General features: G+C 36.5%; 2 protein-coding genes across 10 annotated transcripts in view; both read left to right on the forward strand.

Moving 5' to 3' along the window:
- Nucleotides 1–7,047, forward strand: part of si:dkey-103g5.4 (uncharacterized) — a 31,475-nt gene extending 24,428 nt beyond the window's left edge. For 4 of the 6 annotated variants that reach the window (XM_067365918.1, XM_067365920.1, XM_067365921.1 and 1 more), the window contains 6 exons: nucleotides 1,513–1,629; nucleotides 1,893–2,044; nucleotides 3,674–3,760; nucleotides 4,020–4,166; nucleotides 4,263–4,421; nucleotides 4,582–7,047. In XM_067365918.1, coding sequence (XP_067222019.1) covers nucleotides 1,513–1,629; nucleotides 1,893–2,044; nucleotides 3,674–3,760; nucleotides 4,020–4,166; nucleotides 4,263–4,421; nucleotides 4,582–4,740 — 821 coding nt within the window. In that variant the 3' untranslated portion in view covers nucleotides 4,741–7,047. Of the gene's footprint in view, nucleotides 1–1,512; nucleotides 1,630–1,892; nucleotides 2,045–3,673; nucleotides 3,761–4,019; nucleotides 4,167–4,262; nucleotides 4,422–4,581 lie in introns of those variants that run through there. The other 2 variants (XM_067365919.1, XM_067365923.1) reach the window with 2 other exon arrangements.
- A 272-nt stretch (nucleotides 7,048–7,319) lies between these two features.
- Nucleotides 7,320–15,828, forward strand: part of LOC137004930 (tetratricopeptide repeat protein 12-like) — a 33,688-nt gene continuing 25,179 nt past the window's right edge. For all 4 annotated transcript variants that reach the window (XM_067365649.1, XM_067365646.1, XM_067365650.1 and 1 more), the window contains exons 1-10: nucleotides 7,320–7,433; nucleotides 8,414–8,577; nucleotides 8,749–8,779; nucleotides 8,996–9,073; nucleotides 9,166–9,287; nucleotides 9,407–9,466; nucleotides 11,024–11,095; nucleotides 11,212–11,272; nucleotides 11,711–11,899; nucleotides 14,411–14,480. In XM_067365649.1, coding sequence (XP_067221750.1) covers nucleotides 7,376–7,433; nucleotides 8,414–8,577; nucleotides 8,749–8,779; nucleotides 8,996–9,073; nucleotides 9,166–9,287; nucleotides 9,407–9,466; nucleotides 11,024–11,095; nucleotides 11,212–11,272; nucleotides 11,711–11,899; nucleotides 14,411–14,480 — 905 coding nt within the window. In that variant the 5' untranslated portion in view covers nucleotides 7,320–7,375. The remainder of the gene's footprint in view (nucleotides 7,434–8,413; nucleotides 8,578–8,748; nucleotides 8,780–8,995; nucleotides 9,074–9,165; nucleotides 9,288–9,406; nucleotides 9,467–11,023; nucleotides 11,096–11,211; nucleotides 11,273–11,710; nucleotides 11,900–14,410; nucleotides 14,481–15,828) is intronic.

The following is a 15,828-nucleotide window of genomic DNA, read 5'->3' on the forward strand; positions in this document are numbered from 1 at the left end:
CTGAGTTGCAACTTCTCCATCAGGTGCTTCTCCATCTGGATCAGATTCTGGGTCAAACTGAAAGCTTGAACAACTGCGTGTCTACGAGCCATTGCGATACATCCACTGTCGACATTAGCGCATTGTACAGTGGCCGCAAGCTTGTTAAGGCCACACCTACCCTCCACCTTGCCCCGCCTCTCTCATCCTCATTAGCATTTAAAGCTACAGACCCAGAAACGGCACATCCTTAGGAAAGCTCATTGTGGGACTGACTTGTAGTGGCTGAAATTCTGCACCAAGGCTGCATTTTTCGGAAAAGAGACTTCAGATACAGTACTAGGGACCACTTAGGCCTATGTAAAAGCATCCAAAAAGTAGCATGTCATGAGACCTTTAATAAAGCATAAAAATACCCCAATATGTTTGCAGATATTTAGGAAACATGCTAAGTTCACCTACTTGTTTCTCAGAAAAACAATGCTACAGGCAGACATTCTACTTTGAAAATGTGCATTCCGTGTCGGAATGTCTGTCTTTGTTTTGGTCTGTAGGAAACCGTGTGCTGCCAGTTTATCATAAATAATGATAAAAAGTTCATTTTTAATAGTATTTCGACAAACACCGATTGCCAGTTGGCTGAACACACCGCGTATTGCAGCCATGGAAACCAGCAAACAAACTGGATCAGAGAATTGCAGATTCTACCGGACTTAAAAAGCCTCTGCATTCATCTAAAAATCTCTGAACAGCAGCATGTTAAAACTTAGCCTTCATTGTCAATTGCGCTCCCTCTTGTTGCGTGTCCTCAAGCTGCCCACCCTCATCTTTGAAACAAACAATATTTTGAATTTGAACTGCAGTACCTATTTCGACCACTGAGTGTCATTCCTACATAGAGCCCCTTTAAAGGGTTAGTTCACCCAAAAATGAAGTACTCACCCTCATGCTGTTCCATGCCCGTAAGACTTCCGTTCATCTTCACAACACAAATGAAGATCTTTTTGATGAAATCCAAGAGGTATCAGAACAACACCTAGGCAGCCACATCATTGAACCTTTCGAGGCCCAGAAAGGTAGTAGACATTGTTAAAATAGTCAACGTGACTACAGTGGTTCAACCTTAATGTTATGAAGTGGCGAGAATACTTTTTGTGTGCACAAACAAAACCAAAACCATTTTTTCTCTTCCCTGTCAGTCTCCTACACAGTTAACATAGTAAACGCAGTGTGTCCGTGTTCTACATCAGAATGCCGACTCATTATTGGCCTTCATAATATTAAGGTTTAACCACTGTAGTCATGTGGACTATTTTAACAATGTCTTTACTACCTTTCTGGACCTTGAAAAGTGATATGATGTTGCTGCTTATGTGTGGTTCAGATACCTCTCGGATTTCATATTTTACAATTTTTGATATTGTAAACTATGATACTGAAAAACATTCAGAATAAGTTACCACTTAGCAATTTAGCAACAAAAAGTATCTCAAATGATTTTCCTGTTCTGTATTTGTTTTTACGGTGTTGCAGAAGAAGATTGGTCCAGACTAGTAGCACTATCTCCTCTCTTCCAGCTGATGAAGGAAGTGGAGCAGCAGCTCAGGGATAGCGCCAGAGATAGAGGCATGCTGAAGTTCCAGCCCTCAGGTCAGGCTCTAATTATCACCACTGAAACGTGCAATCTGATCTCATCAGAACTGCAAAGTAATTAGTATAGCAACAGATGATTTAAAGCCATGAGAACCATCAAGTACATGTCAGAAATATAACTAATATTATTTTTAGCAGCAAAGTTCAAGGGACGTGACAATGTAATTAATTAACAACTTTATTTTTTGTTAAAATTTGCAAAGAGGCAGAGTGATCAAAGTGTGACACATTAAATGGTGTGTGTTGGTACATGCATTCAGGTGCAGGCCGGTCGTTCATGGATTTCATGGATGCTCAGTGGGAGTGCGAGGGGGAGCTGATTCTAGTGAGCTCTGAAACACTCAACCCACGAGAGCTTCTGCTCTACCAGCATGGACAGTTTCTCCTCCAGCACCTTCACTTACATAAAATGGTCTGGATCTGTCTGTCTTTTTTCACTTGCTTTTATGTGTGTTTCTCATAGACTGTGTTGGGGAGTAACTAACAAAACGTATCTACGTTACGTTACTTTCATTTATTTAGTAACATGACAAAAAAAAAAAAGGTTTTTTAATGTTGTTAGGTTGCACATGTCGAAATCTTTGGTTTGTTCAGACAGATCATTTGACTGAACCCTGCATTGATAGTTATGACATTTTACTAGCAATTTATTTTTATAAAACGGATAGTTCCGGCTCTTGATTCTGATTGGTTGAGTCGCGTTCGAAGTCGTTGTAAAATTCATGAAAACATACAGCTGACCGTATTATCAAAGACTATAGAATAACACAGTCTTAAAGGGTCTTTGGTATTCCATAAGTATCGCTGCACCACTGAGTGTGTATGCTGCTGCGTCTGTCTTAGCAACCACTTTTAGCAACATAAACATATGTTTGTTCTCAATTGATTGTGTTCATTGAAGCTTACTGCATTATGTAGAACAGTGTTGTGAGAGAGATATCGAGTGACTGAGTGTATTACCTGCATTCAGATTTAGCATTTTCCTTCAGGTCAGTTCTATGTTCATAATAAAAAATCCGTTTGAAAGTCTGCTGCTATCTAACGGGTTTTCCCATGCCCTGCTGACACTGACAGCACTCAGAGCTTTTGACATTTGCTTCTTGTTTCATGTTCAAAACAAGTTTCAATATATCTTTGCAACTCGCTCATAAAAAAAAAAAAAAAATGATGTAATGGCATAATAAATGTAACTTCTGTTGCTGTTCATGGTCAGGGACTTTTTTTTTCAGCTGAAGGAAGGCTTTTAATGATTTTACTTCATGAAGGTTGCATTGATACACATTTTTTGGCTTTAATATTTATATTGTGTTGTATCCATTTTATAAAAGCAATAAGCCCTGTGAAGCCGTGGTTTACAGTGAATTTATAACAGCTAAATGTGCCTAACAATGCCCCTTAGCTGTTATAAATTCACTGTAAACCATGGCTTCTTGGGGTGTTTTTCTTTATAGCTATAATCAAAATAACATTAGATAAAATATTTATTACAACAATTGCACAAAAGAATATAATACTAATAATATAATACTAGTTCATTACTGTTTTTGACTCAAATTATTTGTAATCAATATAAATTATATAAATATAATTGATGTTTTTTAAATGAAGTCTCTCATGGTCACCAAGGCTGCATTTATTTGATCAAAAATAAATAAAAACTATAATATTGTGAAAGATTATTACAATTTAAAATAACTATTTTCTATTTGAATATATTTTAAAATTTTTACATTTAAAATGTATTACTGTCATGGCAAAGCTGAAATTTCAGCAGCCATTACTCCAGTCTTCAGTGTCCCATGATCCTTCAAAAATCATTTTAATATGCTGACATTTCTTTTTGTTATCAATGCTGAAAATTGTTGTCCTGTTTAATATTTTTCTGGAAACGGTGAATTCTTTGATTAATAACGTTCAAAAGAACAGCATTTATTTGAAATAGAATATTTTATAGCATTATAAATGTCTTTACTTTCACTTTTGCAATGGTTTCATGCAAATAGCCTGAAGTTTATTCACAGCTTTGATTTCTTCATTCCAGATACCAGCAGTAACACTTCAACTGGCTTCTAGTCTACCTTTCAACGACTACAATAACAATGCTTTCCGCAACTCTTTCTATTATCAGGTATTTCTAAATTTATGAATGCAAATATTGAACCAGTGAAATATACAACATATGGAAAGCTATTAACAATTTATCACACTTAGTGATAATTAGCACCACTTTTCCTGTGATATAATTGGTTTCACAGCTAGTTCGGTTGCAGTAAGGTTAAATGCCCTCATTTGTCAGTCACCGCGTGAGCGATAATTAATTCATGTTAAGCACACTTAGTGCTCTGTCATACAAACCCTTGTGCACTTAGCACTCCCTATGTCTTCAGGAGGGAGAGAGGACTCTGTTTGTTCGCAGTCGGAGGTTGCAGTCGGTGGGCGGCCTCTCTTTGCTGCTCATGCACTGTGCTGCACACATTTCCACCGGTCAGATGAGGGCAGACTCTGCTCCTGCCTTCCAAAGGGCCTTCTTCAAGGTGCCATATACAACTGCCTCACACAGCACAGCTTGAACAAGACAAGAAGGAATGTTCTAATAGAGTCTTTATTAATGACCTCGTCTCCATTTCCAGGCTTTACAGGTGGGCCTAAGTGAGCTGTTCCATGCCAGACTGGGACAAACTGATAGTCCAGATGATGAAAGGACAAAATATTTGGCGTCGGATGCAGCACTCGATGGTCTTCTGCTGGAAAGAGTGCAGAAGCCAAGTCCTGGGATTTTCTCAGAGGATGTAAGTTTGATTTATTTCGACATATTCACCCCTTACGTTCTCAGTAGCTGTTGCCAAGTAATTCACAGGGATGTAGCAGATGCTGTAGGATCAGATTGATGTGGCAGAAGTAATATTTGTCAGAGTGTGAGATTTCGGATGTGTGCTGTTTCCCGGGCAGGAGGTTTTGGGGCATCTGCGCAAATACAGAGAGGCTTCAGTGTACCGTGAGGTCGAGAGTCTCCTGAAAGAGTCTCCTAAGAGCCTGGAGATCAACCACCTCAACACCGACCCGTCAGTCAGCGATGGCCCAGACAGCCAAGATGCCACTTCTACATGACCTGACATTTTAACTTTGAACAGCGCTGCCTTTCTGACAGTGATGAATCCAGCTTTCAAAGGCATGTTATATACTGCAAGACATCTGATGGCCTTATCATCTTGGATGATAAGGGCACTTGGACCAGCTTAGAGCTCCTAGTTATGTTTCAGTTTCTTTGAGTGGTGACCCTACATAGCTAGCAACTACTTTCTTACAAAATTTGAAAAAAAAAAAATGCCTTAAAGGATTATTTCACTTTCAAATTAAAATTTCCTGATAATTTAGTCACCCTCAAGTCATCCAAGATGTTCATGTCTTTCTTTCTTCAGTCGAAAAGAAATTAAGGTTTTTGATGTTTTTCTCCTTATAGTGGACTTCAATGGCCTCCAAACAGGTGAAGGTCAAAATTACAGTTTCATTGCAGCTTCAAAAAGTTCTACACGATCCCAGACGAGGAATAAGGGTCTTATCTAGAGAAACCATCACTCATTTTCTAAGAAAAAAAAAATCTTTAAAGGGTTAGTTCACCCAAAAATGAAAATAATGTGATTTATTACTCACCCGTAAGACCTTTGTTCATCTTCAGAATGCAAAATAACATATTTTTGATGAAATTCGATGGCTCAGTGAGGCCTGGTTCAATATTAATATTATAAAGCAACAATAATATTTTTGGTCAGCGGTTCGGAGCACCAGAGTCATGTTATTTCAGCAGTTTAGCGGTTTGACATGCGATCCAACTCATGATTCGACACAAAAGTTTCATAACGCTCCGAAGCTTCATGAAGCATTGTTTTGAAATCGGCCACTATATAAGTCGTTATTTTGTTTTTTTGGCGCACCAAAAATATTCTCGTCGCTTTATAATATTAATATTAAACCACATGAATGAACTTATTTAAATATGTTTTTAATACATTAATGGATCTTGAGAGAGGAAATGTCATTGCTGGCTATGGAGGCCTCACTGAGCCATCGGATTTCAACAAAAATATCTTAATTTGTGTTCTGAAGATGAACAAAGGTCTTACGGGCGCGGAACGACATGAGGGTGAGTAAAAATGACAATTTTCATTTTTGGGTGAACTAACCCTTTAAAATCAAACATTGAAATGGTTAATATTACCATACAAGTGAACCTTTATTTAATGCAGTTTTAATATAGATTTTGAGGATAAGGGCAAGTTACACAATTTGACAATGTTGGAATCTGCCTAAGGGGTGCGTTTCCCAAAAGCCTTGTTAGTAATAAAGAGTAAAAATACAAGAAATAATTGTTTAAACTAAATTTACTAGATTAAATGACATTTTTAACAATTATTAACTATAATATTTATAATATATCTATAATCATAATAAATTTGTTTCAGTAGCAAAAGAAAAACATGATTGTGTTTCCATGCCTTTCCAAAAGATTAACAAAATATACTGTATATAGACAGATTAATTACGACAGTCAGAAGAGAAAAAGATGTCAAATTTACGTTACTCTCTCTGCCGTTGTAATAAAATACACTCTCACAGCAGTGTTTATGATTTTTTTTTATAATTTAATGCCAAGATAATAGTGTTATAAATGTACCTTCACATTTTTTAAAGATGAAAAAAAATATATATAAAAAATGGCTAGATTTATGACGTTAATAACTGTGGAATTGATGTGAAAAGGGTCCATGCACAATTATATGTTTTTTTCCCATTCAGTTTATTTGTCTTTAAAACGGTCCCCACTGTCCGTGACCTTATCAAAACAGACCTGCGAGCAATTTTAAGGTCATAACCCACAAGATGAAACCAGTATTAAATTATGACTATAAAATAAAAGAAAGATAAGCATATGCAGAATATATAGCGAAATAACAGCCTAAGCTTTGAGTTTAAAATAGATTGAACGATGCAAACTGCTCAGGGCAGAATTATAATGATGAAATTTTAAAGCAGCAACACATAAACTATTTCTGTCTTGTCCTGTTTACTATGAAAAACTACAAGACAGTCCATCAGCACTTCTTTGGTGTCTCAACGTTCACAATCTTGTTTACCAAATACGCATTTATGCCATTGTTCTCATGTTTTGTCTTGCACTGGCTTGTTTGATTGCATTTCATTTATTTATAGTGGTGTTTTTCTGCTATCCATATTTGAGACAGCTGCTATTATGTGCCTGAATGTCCCTCTAGGGATCAATAAAGTATGTTTTTCTGGAATAACAACAAGAGATAGAATGGAACAATAAAACATTTTTATCTGTGAAAGTATGCCTGTTTTTGGATTACATCTCAGTCGTTGTTCATATTCATGAATACGTGGACCTTCATCTGCCCTACACCCTACAACATAAAGTAAAGCTTTATACATTTCACCATTAATTCAAAGTTATGTTTTTTGACTAAATGAGTGTGTTGTTGTCATTCACGCAGTAATGTCACTAAATATTCGATGTAACAAAATAAAATAAGTTGAAATTGATATCAGATCGTAAAAAATGATGTACTTTGACCGTCTAATGTAGTTACAGGCATCTACCAGCAGGAGTAAACTATTCCTTTTGCACATGGCTGATTTTGCTATGGTTACGGATACACTTCCGTAAACAAACCTGCCTGACTTCTCTTCACTGAATTCCTCTTGTTTTTTGAACTCGTTTTCAAGCATGACTTTGCAAGATACCGACGACCTCGAAAGGTTTTTGAGGAAAGCTGACCAGATAAGTAAGTGTTGTTTGTTTACAACCCCATTTTCACTTATATCGATACGCATAAGGGACGCATTTATACAACGTCGGGTCAAACAGAGGTGTAAAGAGTACCTAAAAACCATACTTGAGTAGAAGTACTGATACCTTACATTGAAAATGACTCCACTACAAGTTCTAACCAATTCCAGTACGACTTGAGTAAAAGTCTTAAAGTATCTGATTTTAACAGTATTTTACTCATGCTGAATGTAGGCTCAGAGATGCACTAGTCCTGAGAGACATGCCAGTGAAAATAAACAATTGATTTGTAAGATGAGAAATCAAGTTTATATTTTTTAAAATAAAAAAAAAACTGAACATCTCAATGTTGCAATAAATCAAGGTCGACACAACAGCCTCTTAAACGTCTACAAACTCTCAAGTCTCAGTTGAGCTCAACTGCACAGAAAGGCCATAAGTAAACCAATACCTTTCAAAACAGTCTTAGTGGATCAATAAAACAATGTTAAGTGGAATTAAACAGTCAAAGTCTACTGTACGTGCTGGTTTGAGCCTTATCACCAGCTGCAGTCATTTCCTCATCTAATAAATCAAACACCTGCGAACAGCAACTACCTGCTAATGCTCTCACATTCACATAAAGTAGCTTTGTTGACAAGTTGTGTGAGTAAAGGCAAAATGCACAAGATAAAGTACCAATATTGCTTCTTTATATCAGAAACAAACTGCTGCAGAACTGCTTTCTTGTTCAAAAATGTAGTCAAGTAGAGAGTAAAAGTTGCCAATATCTTTGATACTCAGTACAACTACAAAGCAGCCAGAAAGATACTTAAGTACAGTAACTAGTTACATTTACTAAAGTACTTTACACCTCTGGGGTCAAACCATTGGACTCTCAGTAATGTGAAATTAGGCATAATGTAGCGCGCACATTTTTATTGAATCATGAAGTAAATGTAATTGGAGTTGTTTTTTGTTGATATCTGATTGCAGATGAGTTGATAAAAGAGTTCAATTCCAGCGATGTGTCGTGCCAGGAGAAAGCACTTGCGAAGGCAGATCAATTCATCTCATCTTTGGAGCAGGTGGAACCATGTAAAACCAAAATCAATAAGACGGTTATAAACAAAAATCCTTCAATTGAAAATGGGCCCCCGGTACAGTATTTACAGTCTATTAAAAAATGTAATATATAATATAACATAATGTGAATAAACACTTAATTGCATTTTAAATATGTACATAATATTTCAAAGAGATTAAGTGACTATTACATTCATAACTAATATTTCTTATACAGTTACACTGCTTTTTTCCTTTCTTTTCAGAACATCCAGTATGAATCAAGTCAAAATCCAGGTAGGTTTGTGTATTGGAGTCTCTTATTCTCAGTTCAGCAGTTCTACTTCTCTGTCTCTGTTGAATAATTTGGATTCAGGTATAAAACTTGAATGTCTGCTCTTGACATCTTGTAAATGATTCATAAATCAATACAAACTTGCTCACCTTCATCTTCACTTCTTGTCTTTTTATTATAAATCTTGCAACGGTTTGTTGTACCCTTCGATTCGTCAGAGAATTTCTTCAGGACATTAGAAAAAGATGCCGAAGAGAGAAGTCAGAGAAGAAAGATGAAAGAGGAAAAAGCCAACGGTGTGTACAGTGAAGCCCGAGAGTGAAATGGGCAGTTTTTGCATTGTCGGTTTGCAACGTCTAGATTTCCTTTGTCCTCGTTTGACCTGCAGCGTTAAAGGAGCTGGGGAATGAGGCTTTCACTCAAGGTGACTACGAAACGGCTGTCAGGTTTTATACTGAAGGCTTGGAGCAGCTGCGTGACATGCAGGCTCTCTACACAAACAGAGCTCAGGTACTTCTACATTTCAGAGCGAGTTCTTCTACAATAATAAGATGAACCGTATCATAATGGATATTCCTGTGAGACTTCTCTTGTGATTTTATTGTCTCGTGCATTCATGTATTATGTAGGCCTTTATCAAGCTGAAGAGATATAAGGAGGCCATAAGTGACTGTGAGTGGGCTCTGAGGGTGAGTAGATCAGTGGGAAAGAGGTCAGAGAAGTGACCCCTCATTTTTCAGTGTCAGCCCAAGCAGAGAGTTTCTCTTGGTGAGAACAGCAGGTTCCATAGAGTGGCTTCTATTGAACTGGATAGCTGCTCAGCATTAGAAAATTGGGTTGAAGTTCCTTCTTGAGCTGTGCTGAATAGTCTTTTTAGAAAGATAAGAGCTAGCTAGCTTTATTTATATATTCTTTTAATGCTCTAATATTTTTTTATCCTTTTAATAAGGGAAAATCCAACATATTAACTACGGGGTAAGTGACAAATAAGTGTCTAGGATAAAGAAAAGGAAAGTCACTCATGTGATTGCCATTTTCAGCAAAAGTGTGTGTGCACATCTTAATTATATGATTATTGAAAAGTCATTTAAAAATAAAAATCAAAATTCTTATGGCTTTCAGAGGGTTGCGCCTTGTCACCCAGTAATGAAGATCTAAATGGGGCTCTCTCTATGATATCATTTCTGGGGGTTTTTACACTTTTTTTTTTTTTATGCAAACAGACAATTACAATATTTACAGTTGAGACAATAAATGCAAAATACAAATACATGTACAATAAAACATATATAACAGCCAGTAAGATTTGTGTATGTGTGTGTATAACTGTAAGTGTAACTGGGTGTGGGAATGGAAATATAGGAGCATGTAGGGAAGTACAACAGACATAACCAGAGTTGTAATAAAAAAAAAGAAAAGAAAAAAAAAAACATATATAATCAGTGAAATAATAATACTAATAATAATAATATTAAAAAAATAATAATTTTAATGACAATAATGATGATAATAATAATAATATTACACGAAAACGGGAGAATGGAGGATGAGGAGGGTGACAAAAACAATAGTAATAATAATAATAATAATAAATTCAAAGTGTATTAGCAATAGTAGTAATGACAAAGTGGTTTACTCTTGTTTTTTCTAAGAAATAAAGATATAATAAAACAATAAAAGATTAAGCTACTTAATAAGGTTTTCTTTTCACATATTTCATCTCTTTAAAGAGGATGAATTTTTATGCCCCCTAAAAGATATCAAAATGAGTTTTAATTGAAAAATTACAAATATTATGTTCATTCTATGGAAGCTTGTTTCTACCACTAAATAAAAAAATAAAGGTAATTGCGACTTTTTATCTCACAATTCTGACTTTTTTTCTCAGAATTGTGAGATTTAAACTCGGATTTGTGAATTATAAAGTCAGAATTGCGAGATACAAAAGTTTATATCTCGCAGTTCTGAGAAAAAAGTCAGAATTGTGTGATTAAAAACTGGCAAATGCGAGAAAAAAGTCAGATCTCCCAATTCTGACTTTATATCACTCAATTCTGACTTTTTTTTATTTAGTGGCGGAAACAAGCTTCCATAGTATTCACCTCTGAATTGGATTTTTTTTTTTTAATTTTATAAAATAATAGTCTGGGACATAAAATATCACTTTACTGACTCTAGTTTATTATTTCAATGCATCTTCTGTTGTTTTCAAGTGGCAAATGAATATATAAGTCTTTCATTCACAGTGCAATGAGAAGTGTATTAAAGCGTATATACACATGGGAAAATCTCACCTAGCACTCAAGGATTTCCCACAGGTAAGTATCGCTCAATAAAAGTCCTTCTGTCCTTTCAAGTCTAAAGCTGGATTACACTTACATTCCTCACCTTATTTGACACCTCTCCTTTTATCCTGCTGTTTCTTCACTTTCAGTCCAGGATTTGCTATCGAAAGATTTTGGAGATGGAGCCACAGCGGGAAACCATGGTCAAAGGTATGATTCAAAAATGCTGTGAAGATATGAGGCAAGAGAAGACAAGGTCAATATTTTAGACTTTAGATCCATGCTTTGGCAGCAGAGTAGGACTAGCAATGTTATTAGTTAGCTTTTTGCATCTGTCTAAATATGTACTTTCAAGCATCTCTCAGCACTACCAGAATAAACTGTGTTCATTTATAGTTTTTACATGAGTCTCTCTCACACGTTCCCTGTTTCTCCCCCAGAACATTTTCTTGTAGAAAGCCTCACATGCTTACACCAGCAGTTTTTAGACCATTAGTTGCTCATTTACATTCATTTTGAACTTTTCCAGAGGAATAGTGACAATTATGGATTTCCATTCTATGCATTTTAATAGAGTATTTCCACGTGAATATGCAAAAAAAAGAAGTATGTTCATGGAGCAGTCATATTACATTTATATTGCAATAGCTTATCTAAGACAAGTGGATTTGGAAGAGAAGGTGGCTCTCCAGGAAAAGGCAGCTTGGGAAGAGCTACAAGCAGGAACGGAACAGGCCACGGCAGTACTAGAGCTGCTGAAGAAGCTCGACAGACCCAATGAGATCAATCTTTACTACTGTGGTGGATTGGAGCTGCTCTCACAGGCTATTAAAGACTGTAAGTTCCCACAATTAATTCAGAGTCCTTTGATTTATTTGTTTGTTTTTTATCAGATGCTGCTGTTGTTTCTTGTTTATTATTTAGTTGTCACTGAACTCCAGCAGTTTTTTTTGGTAGGATGAACAAATGTTTATAGCAGTGTCGAACCTCAGATTTGTGTGAAATATGCCTTTGGTTTACCCAGTGTTGTTCCAGCTCTCAGGGCGGTATTTCTTGCACTTCGGATCGATACGGAGAGGAGAGTAGTGAGAAATTTTTTGCAGATGGCTCATTGATTCTGCTCTGTGGTTCATTTGCAGTTCATGATGAGGAAACTAATCCTCATGATCAGCCACAGAGGACAGACACTGTCCTATTGTAAGCACAGGTGCAAGCCTTTTAGATTTTGTTAGTGAACACGTGCATTACCTTTCAGTTTTTGTCTGCTTGGTTCTGATCTTGTGTCAATATACAGGAATGACATTATGACCACCTTCCTAATATTGTGTTGGTCCCCCTTTTGCTGCCACTAGACCCCTGAAGGTGTGCTGTGGTATCTGGCACTAAGATGTTAGCAGCAGATCCTTTAAATCCTGTAAGTCTTGGATCGAACTTGTTTGTTCAGCACATCCCACAGATGCTCGATTGGATTGAGATCTGGGGAATTTGAAGGCCAAGTCAACACCTTAAACTTGTTGTTGTGCTCCTCATTTCTGAACCATTTTTGCTTTGTGGCTGGGTGCATTATCCAGCTGAAAGAGGCCACGGCCACTAGGGAATACCGTTTCCATGAAAGGGTGTACATGGTCTGCAACAATGCTTAGGTAGGTGGTACGTGTCAAAGTAACATCCACATGGATGGCAGGACCCTAGGTTTCTCAGCAGAACATTGTCCTAAGAATCCACTGCCTCCGCCGGCTTGCCTTCTTCACATAGTGCATCCTGGTGCCATGTGTTCCCCAGGTGAGCGACGCACATGCACAGTTCTGATGCCCACTGTTGGCACTTTATGCAGTGGACAGGGGTCAGCATGGGCACCCTGACGGGTCTGCGGCTATGCAGCCCCATACGCAACAAACTGTGATGCACTGTGTATTCTGACACCTTTCTATCAGAACCAATTTGAGCTACAGTAGCTCGTCTGTTGGACCACATGGGCCATCCTTCTCTACCCACATGCATCAATGAGCCTTGGTTGCTGGTTCACCACTGTTCCTTCCTTGGACCACTTTTGATAGATACTGACCACTACAGACCGGGAACACCCCACAAGAGCTGCAGTTTTGGAGAAGCTCTGACCCTGTCGTCTAGCCATCACAATTTGACCCTTGTCAAACTTAAATCCTTACGCTTGCCCATTTTTCCTGCTTCTAACACATCAACTTGGACAAAATGTTCACTTGTTGTTATTCACTTTACCTGTCAGCGGTCATAATGTTATGCCTGATCGGTGAATATAGGAAAACCAGCGACTTCACAAAAGGAGTAAAGTGAATATTTCTCAATTTGAGTTTATATTTGAAACTCAATTTCTGTAATAAACACAAACAATACAAAAACAATACAAACAGCAGATGTTTAAATGATTTTAAATCGTAAAGTTGAGTTATTATGAAACAAAAAACATTTAACATTTCATTTTTATTGTGTAGTTTACTCTTGTTTGAAAGCACACTAGAGTTCAAATGTTTGGGGACTTCTTTTTAAAAGAAGTCACTTATGCTCACCAAAGCTGCATTTATTTGATCAAAAATGCAGTAAATCTGTTTGCGGATTATTATTATTAAAATTTAAAATAACTGATTTCTATTTGAATATGTTTTAAATGTAATTTATTCCTCTGGTGGTAAAGCTGAATTTTTAGCATCATAACTTCAGTCTTCAGTGTCACATGATCCTCCTTTAGAAATCATTCTAATATACTGATTTGGTGCTCAAGAAACATGACTTATTATCAATGCTCAAAACAGTTGTGTTGCTTAATATTTTTTGTGGAAACCACACTTTTTTTTAGGATTCTGAGAACATCACTATGTTTGTTATACTTTAAATTAAGTTACCTTATCAAAGTAACATTATAAAAACTACATTCTAAATCAAACTTTTAACTTTAAATTTGACTTCCTACTTTAAATTCTGCAGCCCTTTCCAACAGAAATCCTCTCTTTAAAGCTATTTAAAGTGTCAGAAGTATTCTGCAAAGGTAAAATATGGGTCTGTGCATTGTGAAGCCTAATCTTGAAAGCTCTCCAAGACTGAAAGCTTTGTGCCAATGTTTTGTACAGGTGGGATACCTGAATGGCTCTTTGTGAACTAATTTCTAGTACTTCCTCAGAACGAACACTGCTTTTGTGTAGATAAGGCAGCACTCTCTTATTCTTGATGAGCTTTTGTTTATTCTCCTTGTACTCTCTTTTGCCCTTGAACGAAGCGTATTGTGTGTCTGAAGCTGGCTACTGTGATTTAGTGTTGATATATGGCTCTCACTACACACCTACTAACACTGACCTTATCTGGTGTCCCTCACAGGTACTGGGCAGACATTATTCAGATTAAACAATGGCTTCAGTATCATTAATGGCAATAACATTGTAAGAAGGTAAGGTTGCTAAAGAAGTGAACTTGACAGTTTGTGGTCAGTATGTACTTTCAGCAATTCAAAATGGTTGTGTACTGGTCTCTAGAAGTCGTATTTGAATTAATTGAATTTTAAACTTTTTGCATAGTACTTACTGTAGTATTATAAAATGTGTATGCATAATCCAGTGTGTATGATTGCTTGCTACTTCATTTATCAAGCAGCTTTTTCTCCCCTTATCGGCTGTCTTGTCCCAACCAAATATGCTATTAAAATTAACTGACAAATTTGAATACATTTAAACCACAGATGTGTAATCTGGTGCTGCTGTGTAATCATGTCTTGTGTTGGAATTTACCTTTCCACAGCAGAATGAAATTGAAATGGTTTATCCATGTTTGACAATGATTGATTGGTTTGTTTGGGAGATTCGCTTTGTTTATTTCTCATAGTTTGCACACATGTGGTCTCTAATCTCTAAAACATGTTTGTTTGAAGGGATAGTACAGCCAAACATGAAAATTCTGCCATTATTTCATCAATGTAATGTCGTTCGCAGTGTTGGGTGTAGCTCATTACAAGTAATGCGAGTAATGTAATCAGATTACTTTTTCAAGTAACAAGAAAAAATTACTCTTAAATTTACAACAAATTATCCGAGTTACATTTTCATATAAGCAATGTAAGTTACTTTGTTTTCCCATTTATTTACTAACACCTCTCCTGTCCCCATGTTGAAAGAAATCGGGAATGTGGAGCAGAGGCATTGTGTGAACTCGGTTATTGTATGTTGGTTATTGTAGTTGTAGACTAAACGTGAGAAGGCATTTATTAATCTCGCTTGCATAAAAACATTCTGTTTTCCTTGAAATAAATAAAAACTTTGAAATGTAAACTAAGAATATAAAGTAACGCAACACATTACTTAAAAAAAAAAACAGCTAAGTAATGCAGTTAGTTACCTTTTATTGAGGTACTTATATTGTACTTTTAAAAGTAACTTTCTCCAACACTGGTGTCACAAGGATGAAGGATGAGGATAAAGGACTGTAGACAGGATCTAAATCTCAATGTGGTTTATTTAAACAAAAGTAAGACAAGTGTAACAGTGTACAGCAAAACAAGAAAATCGACTGAAGACTGAAAACAGGACACCACTGTCAATACGATCCCTATTCACACGGATCCTCGAAAATGACAAAAAAATGCTGTATTTTGCTGTCAAGCAATTAGATGGCCATGAAACACTATAAACTGAAAATGTAATGCGCATGTTGCGCATGACATCATCGTTTTCACAGATTTGCGTTTTTGTTGTTTACACGGAGGCAATTTTCAAAAATGTGCACTTTGAAACCCAAAATGCCAT

This window comes from Chanodichthys erythropterus, chromosome 17 (assembly GCF_024489055.1).
Source record: "Chanodichthys erythropterus isolate Z2021 chromosome 17, ASM2448905v1, whole genome shotgun sequence".
Classification (NCBI taxonomy): domain Eukaryota; kingdom Metazoa; phylum Chordata; class Actinopteri; order Cypriniformes; family Xenocyprididae; genus Chanodichthys; species Chanodichthys erythropterus.